The sequence below is a fragment of the Pseudophryne corroboree genome, chromosome 4 (assembly GCF_028390025.1).
Source record: "Pseudophryne corroboree isolate aPseCor3 chromosome 4, aPseCor3.hap2, whole genome shotgun sequence".
Taxonomy (NCBI): domain Eukaryota; kingdom Metazoa; phylum Chordata; class Amphibia; order Anura; family Myobatrachidae; genus Pseudophryne; species Pseudophryne corroboree.
In genome coordinates this window covers 379,485,754-379,505,050 of record NC_086447.1, presented here as the reverse complement: position 1 = coordinate 379,505,050, position 19,297 = coordinate 379,485,754, and the positions used below count along the sequence as shown (strand labels likewise).

The window sequence follows — 19,297 nt, the reverse complement described above, 5'->3', positions numbered from 1 at the left end:
GGCCCCTAACTCAGACACCCTTCTTGCGGATGCCAAGGCCAACAGCATGACCACTTTCCAAGTGAGAAATTTCAACTCCATCTCCTGGAGAGGTTCAAACCAATCCGATTGAAGGAATCGTAACACCACGTTAAGATCCCATGGTGCCACAGGAGGCACAAATGGAGGTTGGATGTGTAGCACCCCTTTCACGAAAGTCTGAACTTCTGGAAGGGAGGCCAATTGTTTCTGAAAGAAAACGGACAAAGCCGAAAGCTGGCCCTTGATTGAACCCAATCATAGGTCTGCATCCACACCCACCTGGAGAAAATGGAGAAAACGTCCTAACTGAAAACTCTTCCGTTGGAGCCTTCTTGGTTTCACACCAAGACACATATTTTCTCCAAATACGGTGGCAATGTCTAGACGTTACTCCTTTCCTGGCCTGAATAAGAGTTGGAATGACTTCCTTCGGAATACCCTTTCGGGCTAGGATCCGGTGCTCAACAGCCATGCTGTCAAACGTAGCCACGGTAAGTCGTGATACACGCACGGCCCCTGCTGTAGCAGGTCCTCGCGAAGAGGAAGAGGCTGAGGATCTTCTATGATCAACTTCTTGAAGATCTGGATACCAAGCTCTCCTTGGCCAGTCTGGGACCATGAGGGTCGCTCGAACTCCTGTTCTCCTTATGATTTTGAGAACTTTTGGTATCAGTGCAAGTGGAGGGAAGACATATACCGACCGGAAAACCCCCTGGGTCACTAGTGCATCCACTGCTATTGCTTGAGGGTCTCTCAAGCTGGAACAATATCTCTGAAGCTTCTTGTTGAGACGAGATGCCATCATGTCTACTTGAGGAACTCCCCAACGACCTGTCACCTCTGCAAAGATTTCTTGGTGGAGGCCCCATTCTCCTGGATGGAGATCGTGTCTGCTGAGGAAGTCTGCTTCCCAGTTGTCCACTCCCGGAATGAAAATTACAGACAGAGCTCTTGCATGTCTATCTGCCCAGCGGAGGGACTTTGTCACCTCTGCCCTTGCCGCTCTGCTTTTCATTCCGCCCTGACGGTTTATGTATGTGACTGCTGTTACATTGTCCGACTGCATCTGTACGGGTTGATCTTGAAGATGTACCGCTTGTAGAAGGCCATTTTAAATGGCTCTCAACTCCAGAACGTTTATGTGAAGACAAATTTCTTGACTTGACCATCTTCCTTGGAAGCTCTCCCCCTGTGTGAATGCTCCCCAGCCTCGGAGACTTGCATCCGTGGTCACCAGGATCCAGTCTTGAATCCTGAACCTGCGTCCCTCTAGGAGGTGAGAACTGTGTAGCCACCACAGGAGCTAAATTCTTTAGGATGACTGGATTATCCTCTGATGCATCTGTAGATGGGATCCGGACCACTTGTCCAATAGGTCCCCGTGGAATATTCTGAAATTGAATCGGCCAAACTGTATGGCCTCCTAGGCCGCTACCATCTTTCCCAACTACCGAATGCATTGATGAATCGACACTCTTGTTGGTTTCAGAATTTGTTTGACCATTCTCTGGATTTCCAGAGCCTTTTCTACTGGAAGAAATACCCTCTGTACTTCTGTGTCCAGTATCATCCCGAGAAAGGACAATCTTGTCGTCGGTTCCAATTGTGACTTTGGAAAATTTATGATCCAACCGTGACGTTGGAGTATTGTCAGGGAGAGTGCAACGTTCTGCATCAACTTTTCCCTGGACCTCGCTTTTATCAGGAGATCGTCCAGATAAGGAATTATAATGACTCCTTGCAGTCGAAGGAGGACCATCGTCTCCTCCATTACTTTGGTGAATACCCTTGGTGCCGTGGAGAGTCTGAAACTGATAATGACAATCCTGTACTGCGAATTTCAGATAAGCTTGATACGGAGGATAAATGGGAACATGTAAGTAGGCATCTTTTATGTCCACTGACACCATGAATTCCCACTCCTCCAGACTGGAAATCACTGCCCTCAGAGATTCCATCTTAAACTTCAACCTTTGCAGGTAGAGATTCAGATTTTTCAGGTTTAGAAATGGTCTGACCGAGCCGTCCGGTTTCGGAACTACAAATAGGCATGAATAAAAACCTCTCTCCTTGTTGAGACAAGGGAACCGGGACAATGACTTGATCCTGACACAATCACTGTATTGCTGCTGCTACCACTTCCCTATCCGGGACAGAAGCTGGTAAGGTCGATTCGAAAATACGGCCTGGGGAAATGTCATGAAACTCCAGCTTATACCCGTGGGACTCTCTTTGTACGGCCCACGTGTCAAGGCCAGATTGAACCCAGAACTGACTGAAGAGTTTCAGACATGCCCCCACCTGAGCGGACTCCCGCAAGGGAGCCCCAGCGTCATGCTGAAGATTTGGTATAAGCATAGGTTGATTTCTGCTCCTGTGAGACACTGTGGACTTTATTTCCTTTTCCCCTACCTTTACCCACAAGGAAAAGGGGGGCCATTACCCTTTTTTTTATTGGGTCGAAAAGACTGCATCTGAGAGTGATGTGTCTTTTACGCCGGCGCAGGAGCATTAGGCACGACTGTCGACTCTACCTGCGTTGGCCGCAGAACTAAAGCATCCAGCCCATCTCCAAATAAGGCCTCACCTTTATACGGGAGAGCCTCCATATTCCTTTTGGAGTCTGCATCAGCATTCCATTGGCTAATCCACAACGCCCTCCGTGCTGAGATTGCCATGGTAGCGTTTCTTGATCCCAAGAGACCAATATCTTTCATGGTTTCAAGCACGTGCGCAGCAGCGTCTATGATATGACCTATCGTTAGGAGTATCTCGTCTCCATCTATTGTGTCAATGTCTAATGACAAGTTTTCTGACCGACTCCTTAAGTGAAGCCATTCCAGGCGCAGGGAGAAACACCCTTTTTCCTTTTATGACAGGGCCCTGTCTAAAATGTGGGGTGACTCCCACCTTTTGGAAAAAGGTAAGCTGTCTGAATTCCTTTTGGGAATCTGAACTTTCTTTTCAGGTTAAATCAGACTCCCTCCAAGACTGTTCAACTCATGAGGTGGAGGGAAAATTACATTACTTCTTTACTAAAGTAAACCCTCTCCTGTTGTAAAAGAGGGGGCTTCATAACTTCTAACACCTCCTTTATAGCTAAAAACATGTTTTGAATGCTTTTCACTAACTTAGGACCCATTCCCCTGGAATCACTAGTGTCGACACAGGAATCAGAGTCCATGTCGGTATCAGTTTGTACTACTTGTGCAAATTTGTATGTGACCCAGAGGGGTCCCTGTGGATGAAAGGCAGAACTATTAAGAATCACATCTTCAACAGATTATTTTCAGTTTTCTGCATGAGATTCAGTCCAACCTCTTACAGGATATGATTCACACTATCACATAACCTTTCACCCACTCAGGCTCTTGGTGTCATATTACAACTCTGTGTCCCTAACATGGCTCCCACAGAGGAAGAGCTCCCTGCCTCAGACATGTCACACACGTGCACAATCACACCACAGACACTCCAGGCTTATAGGGGACAGACCCACAGTAAAATCTGTCAGAGGGACACAGAAATGAATTGCCAGTCCACAACTCTTAAATAAAAAATCCGTGTCGTGTACTTTGTACACAGAGACTTTCCGCTCTATGGGGGTCATTCCGAGTTATCTCGTTGCCGATTTTCGCTATGCTGCGATTTGCGAAGTTATTTAACACAAAACTTAGTAGATTTGCTGGTGTTCGAGCGACAATTTTCAGTCGCACTGCTGATCGGTGAATGATTGACAGTAAAGGGGCGTTTATGGGTGGTAAATGAGCGTTTTCCGGGAGTGTGCTAAAAAACGCAGGCGTGTCAGGGAAAAACGCGGGAGTGTCTGGAGAAACGGGGGAGTGGCTGGCCGAACGCAGGGCGTGTTTGTGACGTAAAACCAGGAACTAAACGGACTGAGCTGATCGCAATCTAGGAGTAGGAGTAGGTCTAGCAATCTAGGAGTAGGTCTGGAGCTACTCAGAAACTGCATTAATTTTTTTAGTAGCAGTTCTGCTAATCTTTCGTTCGCTATTCTGCTAAGCTAAGATACACTCCCAGAGGACGGCGGCCTAGCGTGTGCAATGCTGCTAAAAGCAGCTAGCGAGCGAACAACTCGGAATGAGGGCCTATAGACACTGCTCAAAAAAACAAAGGGAACACTAAAATAACACATCCTAGATCTGAATGAATGAAATAGTCTTATTAAATACTTTGTTCTTTACACAGTTGAATGTGCTGACAACAAAATCACACAAAAATTATCAATGGAAATCAAATTTATTAACCCATGGAGGTCTGGATTTGGAGTCACACTCAAAATTAAAGTGGAAAAACACACTACAGGCTGATCCAACTAGCCTCCACGTGCCTGTATGACCTCCCTACAATGCCTGGGCATGCTCCTGATGAGGTGGCGGATGGTCTCCTGAGGGATCTCCTCCCAGACCTGGACTAAAGCATCCACCAACTCCTGGACAGTCTGTGGTGTAACGTGGCGTTGGTGGATGGAGCGAGACATGATGTCCCAGATGTGCTCAATTGGATTCAGGTCTGGGGAACGGGCGGGCCAGTCCATAGCATCAATGCCTTCATCTTGCAGGAACTGCTGACACACTCCAGCCACATGAGGTCTAGCATTGTCTTGCATTAGGAGGAACCCAGGGCCAACCGCAGCAGCATATGGTCTCACAAGGGGTCTGAGGATCTCATCTCGGTACCTAAAGGCAGTCAGGCTACCTCTGGCGAGCACATGGAGGGCTGTGCAGCCCCCCAAAGAAATGCCACCCCACACCATTACTGAACCACTGCCAAACCGGTCATGCTGTAGGATGTTGCAGGCAGCAGAACGTTCTCCTTGGCGTCTCCAGACTGTCATATCTGTCACATGTGCTCAGTGAGAACCTGCTTTCATCTGTGAAGAGCACAGGGCTCCAGTGGCGAATTTGCCAATATTGGTGTTCTGGCAAATGCCAAACGTCCTGAACGGTGTTGGGCTGTAAGCACAACCCCCACCTGTGGACGTCGGGCCCTCATACCACCCTCATGGAGTCTGTTTCTGATCGTTTGAGTAGACACATGCACATTTGTGGCTTGCTGGAGGTCATTTTGCAGGGCTCTGGCAGTGCTCCTCCTGTTCCTCCTTGTACAAAGGCGGAGGTAACGGTCCTGCTGCTGGGTTGTTGCCCTCCTACGGCCTCCTCCACGTCTCTTGATGTACTGGCCTGTCTCCTGGTAGCGCCTCCATGCTCTGGACTCTACGCTGACAGACACAGCAAATCTTCTTGCCACAGCTCGCATTGATGTGCCATCCTAGATGAGCTGCACTACCTGAGCCACTTGTGTGGGTTGTAGACTCCGTCTCATGCTACCACTAGAGTGAAAGCACCGCCAGCTTTCAAAAGTGACCAAAACATCAGCCAGAAAGCATAGAAGCTGAGAAGTGGTCTGTAGTCACCACCTGCAGAACAACTCCTTTATTGGGGTTGTCTTGCTAATTGCCTATAATTCCCACCTGTTGTCTATTCCATTTGTACAACAGCATGTGAAATTGATTGTCAATCAGTGTTGCTTCCTAAATGCACAGTTTGATTTCACAGAAGTGTGATTGACTTGGAGTTACATTGTGTTGTTTAAGTGTTCCCTTTATTTTTTTGAGCAGTGTATATATACATATATTGCCATAATATCACAATATACACTTTCCCCCCCTCTTTGTACTCTGATACTAAACAGAAACTGAGAGGAGGATCAGCGTTTCTTCCTCTACTTTTTGCTGGAAGAAAATGGCGCTGAGCAGTGTGCTGGCTGACTGAGAAGGAAGCCCCGCTCCCGCAAAGGCGCATTTCTCCTCAGAGCTTTTGATACCAATATTTATACTGGCGGGGGTAGTGCTGTGCCTCGGCATCTTATGCCCTCTATTTTTGCCAGTTTCTAGGTTTCATGCTGCCCAGGCCCCCCCCCCGCGCCCTGCAGTGCCTGTGTATGTGTGGGTAGCATGGCGCGCAGCATTCCCGCCCGCAGCGCAGTACCTTTTAGCCGTCACAACGTCTGAAGATTTCTTCTTACACTCACCTGTCTTCTGACTTCTGGCTCTGTAAGGGGGGTGACGGCGTGCTGTGGGAGTGAGCACATAGCCGCAGCTAGCGTTCAATTCCCTTCAGGAGCTAATGGTGTCCTGTCAGCCAGAAGCAGAGCCATGAAACTATTCAGGAAGTTGGTTCCTACTTCTACCCCCTAAGTCCCACGAAGCAGGGAGACTGTTGCCAGCAGTCTTCCCTGAAAATAAAAAATCTAACATAAGTCTTTTCAGAGAAACTCAGTAGAGCTCCCCTGGAGTGCATCCAGTCTGCCTGGGCACATTTTCTAGACTGTGGTCTGGAGGAGGGGCATAGAGGGAGGAGCCAGTTCACACCCTTGAAATGTCTTAAAGTGCCCATGGTTCCTGCGGAACCATCTATACCCCAAGGTACTGAAGTGGACCCCAGCATCCTCTAGGACGTATGAGAAATAAGATCTATTACCCAGATGTGACTGAAGAATTGTAGTCGGGCTCCCACCTGCCAGACCTCCAGGCCTCACGGTCCACCGTCATGCTGAAGGCTTTAAGGAAGCAGAGCCTGAGCTCTGTTCCTGAACACCTGCAGTTGCTGGTTTGCGTAGTTTACCTCTTGTGCCTCTGGAGGCCGTAGAAACACCTCTGGATTTTCCCTTAAACTTGGCTGTCCGAAAGGACTGTAAATTTGAAGCTGAATAAGCTTTCCTGGCTGGGGGAGCTGCGGAAGGAAGATACGTAGACTTACCCGCAGTAGGTTTGGAGATCCATTTGTCTAGTTCATCTCCAAACAAGGCCTCTCCTGTGAATGGTAGGCCTTCCATGCCTTTCCTGGAGTCCGCATCAGCAGTCCACTGGCGTAGCCACAAGCCCCTGCGTGCAGACACAGCCATAGCGGTGGTGCGTGCATTAAGCAAACCAATCTCTTTTATGGCTTCCATCATAAAGTTTGCAGAGTCCTGTATATGCTGCAAGAGTAAAACAACATTCCCCCTAGACAAGGAATCTAACCCCTCAATTAGGTTTTACCTGACCATTTAGCAATGGCTTTTGTGATTCCACGCACATGCAATAGTGGGTCTCCGGGCCACCCCAGCAGCTGGGGTGGTATTTAGGTTGCCGGCTGTCGGGGTCCTGACGCACAGTATACCGGCGCCGGCATACCGACACCGTTTCTCCCTCTTGGGGGTCCACGACCCCCCTGGAGGGAGAATAGATAGCGTGGCGCACGTAGCGCGCCACCGTGCCCACAGCATGGCGAGCGCAGAAAGCCCGCAAGGGGCTCATTTGCACTCGCCACGCTGTCAGTATGCCGGCGGTCGGGATTACGGCGCCGGTATGCTGTGTAATGGGACCCTGACAGCCGGCATACCATACTACACCCCAGCAGCTGTGTACAATGATTTGAGTGTATATAATTATTTTTTTTGCCAATTATTTTTGGCAATGAATGGGTTAATTAACACTTTTTCCACAAACCACCAGAATGAATGTAAGAAAGATGGATGAGGGGGGAAGGACACGACTTTCAGAAAACAGATGGTCACATCCTCACCTCAGTAAAGTCAGTGGGAATTTCCCACTGTTATGTGGGCCACTGTCTGATCCTGCAGAACTCAGTCAGCGGTCAGCCACAGAACACTTCAAGTTCTGTGTGTGAGTTGGCGAGCTGCAGGCAAGAGGACAGGACAGCGCAGGACGGGCAGGCATGAGGGAGCGCGGTGTGAAGTCAGCACGTCACACCGCGGCCAGGAACACAGCACAGGGCGGCCAGGAGCACAGCGCAGGCAGGAGGGAGCACGGTGTGACGTCAGCACGTCACATCGCGAGCCGGCCAGTGCTGGACGGGGCTGTGTCTCTGCAGCGCGACTGTCCATTACGCCCAGGAATTTCATTTGGGGTAATTTACCCCTGTTCCCTGACCACTGGCCTAGAGACTGATGCGTCCACTATGGGTGGATTTTCCCATTTTTTCCAACCCTCCAGAGGAAAAGATGAGAGCAACCTTTTAGGGATTTGAAATTTATTATCAGGATTAACACACAGTTCTTCAAACAGGGTATTCAATTCCTTTGACCCAGGAAAAGTGACTGAGGACTTCTTTTTTTACATTAAAATAAGATTCCTCACACTCCTCAGACACCTTACCAGGAATTTGCAGAACATCTCTGCTAGCCTCTTCAGAGCCTCTATTCCCTGTGACAGAGTAGCATCCCCCCCCCCCCCCCCTTCCCCTTCAAATCCACCTCATTCTCCTCCATGTCTGACCCATCAGAGTCAGACCGCAGGATATGGGCCAGAGCACGTTTTTGCGAACAAACGGGAGGGGATTGAGACAATAGTTTTGTATAAATATTTGAGATCATTCCTTTAATCGAATTAACCCATTCTGGTTCAGCCCTGCTATTCTGGGAAGGTGCATTGCCCTGAGTACCCAGTAGTGAGCCCCCTGGTGAAGAGGAACACTCCGCTGTACAAGAAACAAACACACTCTTTGCCTGACATAATGTAAATGTGACAGCCCACACACACAGGAAAAGGTTAAGCACAATTAACCCACAAAGAGCCCTTCCGGGAGACACAGAGTTATTTGGAGCCAGCCCCCACCACGCCCTTATCGCTAATGCCAAGCTTAGCCCGGTCACAGACTAAGGGGATTTAGTACACTAATAATCGCTCCCCCCTACTATGACCCCCTGGTACCACCGAGGTAATCTGGAGTCACACTGGAGGAGGAGCTGAGCGTCCCTGTCAGTCAGCGTCTGTGTCCACTGCAGAGGGAAAATGGCACTGGTAAGCTGCTAGATCATCTCATAGTGAAGCCCCGCCCCTTCAATGGCGCACAGTCTTCCCGCTTTTTTTTATACTGGCTGAGGTAATCTGTTGCTTAAAATGGAGAGAAAACCATTTTAAGGCTGTTTTTGCTGGTGTGGGTACGGTGTACAGTGTACTGAGACGCAGCTGTGTACTGTGTCTGGAGACGCATTCCGTCCAGTTAGAAGCCGTGCGTCTCCATACCCTCATGCCGCCATAATGGCCGGCGACCCGCTAGTCGGGACGCCAGCTTAGTACTCACCACTCCATTCTTCTGGCTCTGCTAGGGGTGGCGGTGTGCTGTGGGAATGTACGCTCGCCGTGGTGGGGATTGCGAATAGTTCCCTAAGGAGCTCAATGTCCTGTCAACGGGGAAAGGGACCATTAACCCTTCAAGAGGTCGGGCCGCCCACCCCCCACAAAGCAGGCAGTCTGGTGCCAACCAGCCCTGCCTGAAAATAACAAACATATAAAATAAATACAGAAAACTCTCCAGGAGCTTCCATAAGTGTGGCCGGCTCCTCCGGGCACATTTTTAAACTAGTCTAGTAGGAGGTGCATAGAGGGAGGAGCCAGCCCACACTATCAAATTCTTAAAGTGCCCATGGCTCCTAGTGGGTCCGTCTATACCCCATGGTACAAAATGGAACCCCAGTATCCTCTAGGACGTAAGAGAAATGGGCAAAAAACATAAAGACCTAATTGTGTGTTTCAAGGGGCGGGGGTGGTGGTGGGGGATTGCTTGTGCAGTAACTTCAGTACACCTAACGTAATCCGGCCCTGCATCCTGATACAGCTCAGTTTGTGACTTGTTCGCGTGCTGCTGTGGTGAAGGTGTATGGTGACTGGACAAATGGCACCCTTGTGAATAGCAAACCTAGAAACTCAGTAAGTTGCTGGTAGGTTGGCACAGGTACATCTTGACGGTGAGCTGCTCCATTGTAGCGTGTCAGTCAGCCCTCCCGCACCTTCGTAGCGGATGTTCACATTTCACATCGTGGTGCCATTGATGTGAGAGGTGAACGTCGGTTACAAAGGTGCAGGAGGGCCGACTGACTGTACCTGTGCCAACCTACCAGCACCTGAGTCACTCCCAGCCCGTCAGGCTGCTGTCTGTGCAGCACATGGTGGTTTCTCCATCTATTATCTGGTGGTCATAATAATGCGAGTGTGTATATAAAATAGAAATATAATAGGCCAGAGTTATACTTTTGTAAACTTTAAGACATTTGTGCAACAATGTGACAAATTATAAATCTTGTGTATATATTGATTTTATTGCACTCCATAAAACATTAATCCATGCAGTCTGTAAAAACAATTACTATATATGTATCTCTCGGAGTCATTCCAAAGTGCAGTGCTCCTAGAGTTACTAAACATTCTACAAAGGCCACAAACTCTGCAACATTTTGGTGGTAATAATGGTGCCCTCCGGTTATAAAGAAATAATTTACAAGATGTCAAATGAGAATAACAAAAGACAAAAAAATGCTTGAGTCGCTTTCATGGTTTTATTTTCCACAAATTAATTTGTACCAAAAATATTTCAATCAAATGTACTCAAGCGTGTAAAGTTAGTTCTTTTATTAGCCACTTCAGTGACCTACAATATTATTCTAGTCTAGAACATTTAGTATTCTAATCACAGAACTGTATTAAAGGACATATGAATACATTATGAAAAGTAATAAACCAACACAATACAGAAGAGAGCACTGTGTGTTATGACAAAGTTCCAATCAACAAAAATTCATAAAAATGTTTACGTCAATTGTTATTTTGATCTGTTTAATGCATACGTGCCTACTCTTCCACAAGTACCAGGAGGCTCCTGATTTTTAAGGCAGTCCCTCGCAATCACTGAAGAGTGGCCAGATATCCTGCATCCAACACGTTTCCTAGTAAAGCGGGCAGGATGAGGCGATCATACAGGGAATTGCTTCTGTATGTAGGGGCGGGGCTAAATCATGCACATTTGCATTATTCAGCCCCATCCCCTCACCACAGACCCACAAAATATAGCATTTTGGGGGTGGGGGCTAGTGATATGCAGCCAAGCCTCCCCCCCCCCACCCCCAACCATGTTTTAATTATTCCTAGGGGAGGCCTCACATACCGCATGAAACTATGCGTTACAGAGAGTATAACGGGTATATTCAATTTGTGACAGTTTTTCTGACAGTCGGAAAAACAGCACTTTGACAGTTTTAGATAGCATTTGCATTCGATCTACTCAATGAAAGCGTAGTTTTTTCGACTGTTGAAAAAAACGTCACTTGTCGGAAAACACCTGGATCGGCGAGTTATTCGCCAATCCACATGTTTCTGTCGAAAACACGGCTGTTTTCTACAGTCTGCCGCTGATGCAGATTCGACTTGTAATCAAGTCGAATATGCATTTGTCGGAATGGTGGCCGTTTCCGGCCAGCATTGAGTAGTGACATTTCAGATCCTCTCCGTTGGAGAGCATCCAACATCAATTGAATATACTACTAAGTCATAAAGCTAAAAACTTGGGAGCCCAAATGAAATAGAGATTCTACCTGCAGTTAGAACAAACTGATCAATTGGGAGTATAGGTATCAGAAGATGCTGATTTATCCAAGACCTATATTATCTAGGGCACTAAATGGTATGGGATAATTTGGTAGTGAATTTGCCATCTTACAGGTCAATCACTTAAGGCAGTGATGTGGAACCTTTGGCACGCCAGCTGTTGTTGAACTACACATCCCAGCATTCCCTGCTACAGTTTTGCTATTTGGCAATGCTAAAACTGTAGCAGGGCATGCTGGAATGTATAGTTGAACAACAGCTGGAGTGTAAAAGGTTCCCCATCACTGACTTAAGAGAATGGAGTGTAAGTGTTGTGTCAGGAAAGGTGCATGTTTGTTAGCAATTGAAGTCTGCCACAAATGCATGAATTAGTATAGAAAGATCCTCTGGGGAAACCTGGTGCTGGCTATGTTTCTCAGATGAAAGTTTGAAGATTTAATCATGGCTGACAACTGTCACATCACAATGAAGACTAACACCAGGATTCTGCAACTCAGAACCCCTGAAGCATAAAAGCAAAATAAGTAATTTCCAGAAAAAAGTGATCAGACATCTCATGAAACACAGTGAAAGTGTCTGAGCATTGCATGAAACCCCCTAACACGCAATGGCTGCTAAAGCAAATTAAATGTAAAGGCTTTACATTAGAATTTACATTACAAAAGAAAGTAATGCACCACTGTTTTATTGTATGTTTTTAGAATATCATCTTTTAAATCCATTTCTGTTGGATTAAGAAATATTTTCATATAGGATGCGTTTATTTGCTGTGTAAAGGAGAGTGTGATATATCACAGTAATCGCTACAACAGTGCAGATTATGTATATATTTCCGAGTCTAGTAGGAGCAGCTAGAATCTGCACATCACTTCTGAATACATGAGATTTATCACCTATTAAATAGGCGAGTATGATCACACTGGCTCTTATTTGGTGTACAGTAACTTCTCTTACACAGTTATGCACGCGTGTGGTATGTTAGATAGAATAGACTTAGGTCGACAGTGTCTAGGTCGACCACTATTGGTCGACATGGTTTCTAGGTCGACAGGGACTCTAGGTCGATATGTAAAAAGGTCGACATTAGTTTTTTTCAAAAAATTGGTGTAGTTTTCTTTGCAGAGTGATGGGGAACCCCAATTAGTGCACTATGTACCCTCACATGGCTCGCCGCGCTCGGCACAGGTTCCAGTTCCCAATTGTAGTCCACGTGGATCAAAGTATGAAAAATGGAGAGAGAAAAAAAAAGTGTGAAAAACTCATGTCGACCTAGAGTCCCTGTCGACCAATAGTGGTCGACCTAGACACTGTCAACCTAAGTCTTGTCGACCTAGAGACCGGATCTCGTTATGCACTGTGACTCACAAGTACATTAAGGGTAAGGGCTGTTTATATTTCAGATGGATTGTTATACACTATCTTTTCATTAGTTTTTTTGTACTTTTACTAAGGATCTTCAGCAGCATTGGTTCGGATTCACTCGGAATTAAATTACTTTATATACAGTATGCGGACAAAAAAAATATCATTTTAGCAAGTAGTTACACTCACTACTTAGTCAGTTTGTATGTGATGAAAATATGTTTGGATGTAAGGGAGTAGCTAGAACTTAGGGGCAACACACCCCTTTACCTCCAACCTTACTAACATGGCAACTACACAACACTCCACAGTTATGTCTCAGAGAGGAATAGAACTTCAGGCAGAATTTTTATTTAGAGCCATAAAAAGCTCATGTGCACAGCTTGATGGTGCTTCAAACTGTATGGCTGTGGTCACATAGCAGAGAGGTAAGTGATCACTGCAGAGGGCATCAGGCCCCAGCTGATCATCCTCAGCTATCAGTCCCTGTAAAACCTGCTCCCCAGGTAATTACACCACTGTTTGAGAAAGAAGAAAAAAAAAACTGCAATAGCTCAAACTATGCAGTGGCCGTTCTTAACCATGTATTTTATTTTAAATTGTAGAAATACTTAATTTTATCTAGTTCTAGAGGATTCATATCTCATGTACATATATGTTAATGTATCATGTCTAAACTAGTTTGAATGTAGAGGAGATACACAACAACACTGATTTAGATTTCCTATGGAGAAGTGCTAACCAGCGGTGGAAAAACTACTTGAAATCAAGTAATGGTAAATGGTTTAGGTGAATCCATCCAGCCAGAAGATGGGACACAATATAATCAAATTCCAAAAAAACAAGCATTATATCACTCACATAGAATAACCCAATTAAACATGCTGCTCTTTTGTATAACATGTTCCTGGTGAGCATTTGGAGTTTACATACAGTATTTTGTACCCGTGAAAACATATTTTCAAACTTAGATTTGAAATAAGAGAAATAAATACCTGTTGTAGTAAATACTACCCAGCATCCACCGGAGATGCAGAGTGACACTGAAAACTAGAATACATTTTGGTGTCTGAAATGTCAATACTGATGATGATAGTTTTTAACACCATGATCAACCGCAATACTGCACTAAACATGATCAGTGAATGGCCTTAATAGCAGCTTGCTTCTATTTATTCTTCTGCAGACCAACACTGCCATTTCTTTCCACCAATGGCTTTTGGAATGTTGGCTGAAAGTTCCAATCAACAGGATTCAGAAGCTGCTGAGTCTTCTTGTAAGTCCAATATGGGTTCATTACCAGTGTCACTAAAGCCAAGCCGACAATGAAGAATGATACGTATACCACTGACGCAGATCGCACTAAACGATCCCAGTTGTAAAGAGACACCCACCACAGGTGGTAAGTAAGGACTATGCGGCAGTGGAACATGTGAATCATAACCCACTGATTCATCTTCCAAAATAATGTTTGCGACCAGCCAGCCTAGAAGCACAAATGGGAGAATAGTTAGAGCATAATAAAATAAAAGTAAGACACTGAGCAACTAAACAGACACAATGCCAGCGAAGGTGTGTATCTGTTACATCTGTACAACTGGGAGGCAGTCAAGTTGCCGGCTGCCGGGATCCCGACAGTCAGGATACCTATGCCGGAATCCCGACACTAGGTGAAATGCTGGTGGACGTAATCCCAACCACCGCTCGGAATCCCCACTGGGGTGGTGGTTAACGCCACCACCCAAGGGGGAATATAACCCCACCGGGCCCGAAGAGTGGCAAGTGCTGCGCTCACCGCCGGGATCACGACAGTAAGAATACCGGTGGTGAGCGCAGCGTGTCCCCTCGTCAGTATCCCGACAACTGGGATATCATACTGAATCCGTACAACTAATATTCTAAAAATGAAAGTTACAATCTTTCAATTGAAGAGAATGTGGCTACTGGATCTTGCCCAGTCATTTAACAAAATACATGGGTTATAAAACAATAAAAGATTTGATACTGCATAGCTTCTTAAATTATCCAGATGAGCATGCATGCAACTTAATTGTAGTTTGGGTCAACGACAAGAAGCGTTGGTTTGTAAAAACTAGTGCTTCTACTTGTGTTTATGGCAGATATTTAAAGAGGGCACTCCTTTTACACGGCTAGGTTTTGCTAGTAAAAGAATGCCCTTTTAAATACTGGCCATAAACACGATCAGAAGCAACGGGTGCATAGTGAATAAACCCCCTAGTACAGCGGAGTCACACATTTCTCCTGTCTCTGAAAGTGCAGTTTTAATACAAACATGCATACTGTCCCTTGCACTCCTCTTCATCCTGCATCACATGGCAGAAAACAACATCAGCACTAAAGGACTCATGTGACAAATAAACACTTTATTGTAACAGCATGATGTCAGCTCTTTATGACTCCAGGCATGAAATATTGCAGTGAAACAAAAACTGGCAGCACAATGGGGGACTTTGCTGAAAATTAGTGCAGTGAAAAAAGTGGTTGTACAGTAACTAATAGCAACATGATTCTGTCGCTTTAAAAGTACCATCTAAAAAAAAAAAAAAATGCCCGTTTGGGCTTTGTTGTGCACTAGTTTCCATAAAAACTCCTTAAGGTGCAGCTACAGTATGCTGTGACTGTAAAATATGTGACCATATTATCTGGGTGTGTGATGCTTATGCATTCCACTGGAAATCAATTTATGTCATCCTGTAGGTGACGGAGGTCAGGCTGCAGAGAACAAGCACAACGCACAAATACAATAGAAGAAATATAGCAAGTAACATTTGGTAAAGCTCACCGATTTTCATTGTGCTTTAGGGCAAATTACAATCTGGAGGATTTATCAAAGGTTTAACACTAAAAAAAACCTGTAGTGCTATTTTAAAAACCTGGGGCAGTTCTATAAAAGGTTTGCATACACGTTTAACTGCCAAACCTAAATAAAAGAACCACCAAAAAAGAGGTCATAGTCATACCATGTCCTTTAGAATGTAAGCTCTCACGAGCAGGGCCCTCTTCCCTCATGTGCTTACCCTTTTCTTTCTTTAATAATCTTCAGCTGCACCAAATCCAGCAGTCTTCTGCCACCTGATACTTATTCCAGTGTCATCTGCTGATGTAGCTATGTTAATTTACCCTGTCCTTTATTGTCGTCAACTGTAAAGGCCCGTACACACTGGCTGATATATCGGCCATTCTCTTGAACAGCCGATATATATCGCAGGTCCGTCGGCCAGTGTGTACGGCCAATACGTCTGTGAACTCCATCGTTCACAGACGTATCGCATCGGCCCCGCAGCAAGCCGACTACCAATATATTGGCGCGTCGCTGTGTGTGTACGGGTGGTCAGCCGACCGCCCCTACACATGCTGTGGCGGCCGGCGGTGATTGACAGCTGAACTGGGCGGGCCTGTGTACACGCCCGCCCAGTTCATGGCGTCAGTCCCCGACGGATCGGGCAGTGTGTATGCTCAACACACTGCCCGATCCGTCTATAGGTATATCTGCCGATCAATTGATCAGCAGATATATCTTTCAGTGTGTACCCACCTTTAGTTGCTGTTTTCCTGTTTGATTATTTGTTTATGTACTCTGTAATTGGGCGCTGCGGAACCCTTGTGGCGCCATATAAATAAAGGATAATAATAATAATAATAATAATAATACCAAATTTAACCCAAATGAAGGTCAAACTATGAAATGAAAAAGGTGTTACTATTTTGGGCCTACAGAGAATACAACTAACTCATGTGAAAGACAGCTTTAGACAGACTGGCATTCAACATTTTATCTACTGTACACCACAGGATTTAAGGCAATTATTGATTGCTAAAGAGTATGTTGATTTTCCTTCAGCCCCGACAGCTGTATGAAGAAGAGTTGTGAATTGTGAAAATCAAATCAAGTGTCATCCAGGAAATAAGTAAATTTTAAAAAGTGGGGGAGGGGAATGTGGGGAATTTTCTGCTGCAACTTGATGAATGGACCTTTACTGCTAATAAACAATATATATATATGAATATTATCTTACACGGCAAAAACAAATTCTGGAGTTTGGGTCTGGTTCGTGGATTGACAACTGCAGAAAAATGTCTCGAAATTATGTTTAAATGAGTTTTTTATGTGACACTTGAAGATTATATTGTTGTAATGGTCACAGATGATCTAATTTTAAGGGTACCAGTTAGAAAACTTGTAGCTGCTGAACACCAGTTGTGACGTCTAGTGCATGGCCTTCAGCTTACAGTATGTGATGCTCTCTACGAAAAGGGCACTACTAAACATTTACACTCTACAAAGCACTCTTCACACATAACAATGGCTGATACATCCTCCTCTTGTATCAACCACGTCAACGAGGATGATCATGTAATTGCCTAACATAGATGATGGTGAGGAGTCCGACGTGGGCACAACTGAATCAGCAGCTGAAGACATGGACATGGCATTAACCGTACTAAACGTAGAGACTGTATGTGCTTTCTCTGCAGCCACATATATAAGTAATGAAATCCAAAACCGAATTAGCGAACCCCCCCCCCCCCCCCCGGATGCTCTGCTTTTCCTTAGGTTGTACTTTAAGCAAATGGGAAAGGAAAAAACAAAAACAAAATACAACAAAAAAAATACTAAAAAAAACAAAAAACATTTATCAGAATACTGCAGTTTACAATATATATATATATATATATATATATATAGATATATATATATATAGTTATATATAGATATAGAGTCAGTCTAATCAATTAACTTCCAATATAGATTTGAGCGGTTTTATCACTTTTCAGGATTTTTGAATGTAGACCACAAATACTGACCAGTTTGTTTTTTTGTTTTTACACTGCAATTTAGAGGGGTTTTGATAAATTATTTACATAGCGCACACATTCTACAGTGCTTTACAGAGAATATCTGGCCATTCACATCAGTCCCTAACCCAGTGGAGCTTACACTCTATATTCCCTACCACATGTACATGCACACCCATTCACGCTAGGGTTAATTTTGTCAGGAGACAATTAACCTAACAGTGGGGTCGATTCAATTCGGCAACAGTTGAATAGCGCCGGGAATTAGCTCCCGACGCTATTCAGTTCAGCTCCAGTTAAGTCGGCGATGGCCCGTTCTCGCCGACTTAACAGGTAGTTTTGTCGGGAGAACGGGCATTCTCCGACTTAACTACCCACGGCGATGCTGATTCCCGACAGAATCAGCCTCGCGCCGGACGCACTTTTGTCGGGTTTGAGAAGAATTCCCGACAATTGAGGGTCAGTCGTCGCTGTATTGAATAGCGCCGGGAGCAAACTCTCGGCGCTATTCAACTGTTGCCGAATTGAATCGAGCCCAGTATATTTCAGGATTGTGGGAGGAAACCGGAGCACCCAGAGGAAACCCACACAGTTAAGGGCCCCATACACTAGGACAGGGCTGGCCAAACCGGTCCTCGAGATCTACCAACAGTTCACATTTTCCAGACCACCTTGCTGGTGCACAGGTGTAGTCATTACTAATTAAGATGTGCTGCATTCATTCCTAACTGACAATTCTACAGATCTCCAGGAGGCCTGGAAAACATGAACTGTTGGTAGATCTCCAGGACCGGTTTGGCCAGCCCTGTACTAGGATGATCATGCCTGATTTCATCCGATTTTGGGCATTCGGACAGATATATCGGATGAAATCGGGCATTTTGGAGGCATTTCCGATCCGATGCGCGTTCCAGTGAGCATCGGAACCTCCAGATTGAACGTGCTGCACTCGTGATATGTCGGACCCCGCAGGCATGGCTGGGATCGTCCAAGATACATCGTATGGAAAAGGACAGCATACAATGTATCTTATTTACCTTATTTTGTAGGGTGTGGCAATCCTGGGGGGTGCAATCTGAAATACAGACACCGGCAGCCATCATGCTGACCAGAGCTACAATTGAATATCTACATTTGGGAGCCATCTAGTGGCTGCTGGCGGGGAAAGACTTGAATCTCACCCACAGAGTTCATGTTTTCCAGGTCACCTGTGGATTTTTAAAATGTGACAGTTGGTAATACACAGTATTACCATTACTGCTGGGCGACCTGGAAAACGTGACCTGTTTGGGGTTCTGAGGACAGAGTTTGAGAACCACTGTTTAAAGCATCTAAAAGGGAAAAGTGGAGGGGTTGACTGACAGCAATTAGATTTTAGCTATCATTTCTCTATTGCACCCTAGAAAAGGACAGATAGAATCTGACTGGTTACAACGCGCAACACCCTCGTTTTAGAAGCTTTAGTAAATTTGGGGCAGATGTATTAACCTGGAGAAGGCATAATGAAGTGATAAACCAGTGATATGTGCAAGGTGATAAAGGCACCAGCCAATCAGCTCCAATATGTAAATTAACAGTTAGGAGCTGATTGGCTGGTGCCGTTATCACCTTGTACATATCACTGGTTTATCACTTCCTTATGCCTTCTCCAGGTTAATACATCTGCCACAGAGTCCCTTATAGAGTGAA

At 45.4% G+C, this 19,297-nt stretch overlaps 1 protein-coding gene across 2 annotated transcripts in view; it reads right to left on the bottom strand.

The window, feature by feature from the left end:
* Positions 1-10,127: 10,127 nt before the first annotated feature.
* Positions 10,128-19,297, bottom strand: part of CLN8 (CLN8 transmembrane ER and ERGIC protein) — a 49,381-nt gene continuing 40,211 nt past the window's right edge. For both annotated transcript variants that reach the window (XM_063916667.1, XM_063916666.1), the window contains exon 3: positions 10,128-14,276. In XM_063916667.1, coding sequence (XP_063772737.1) covers positions 13,959-14,276 — 318 coding nt within the window. In that variant the 3' untranslated portion in view covers positions 10,128-13,958. The remainder of the gene's footprint in view (positions 14,277-19,297) is intronic.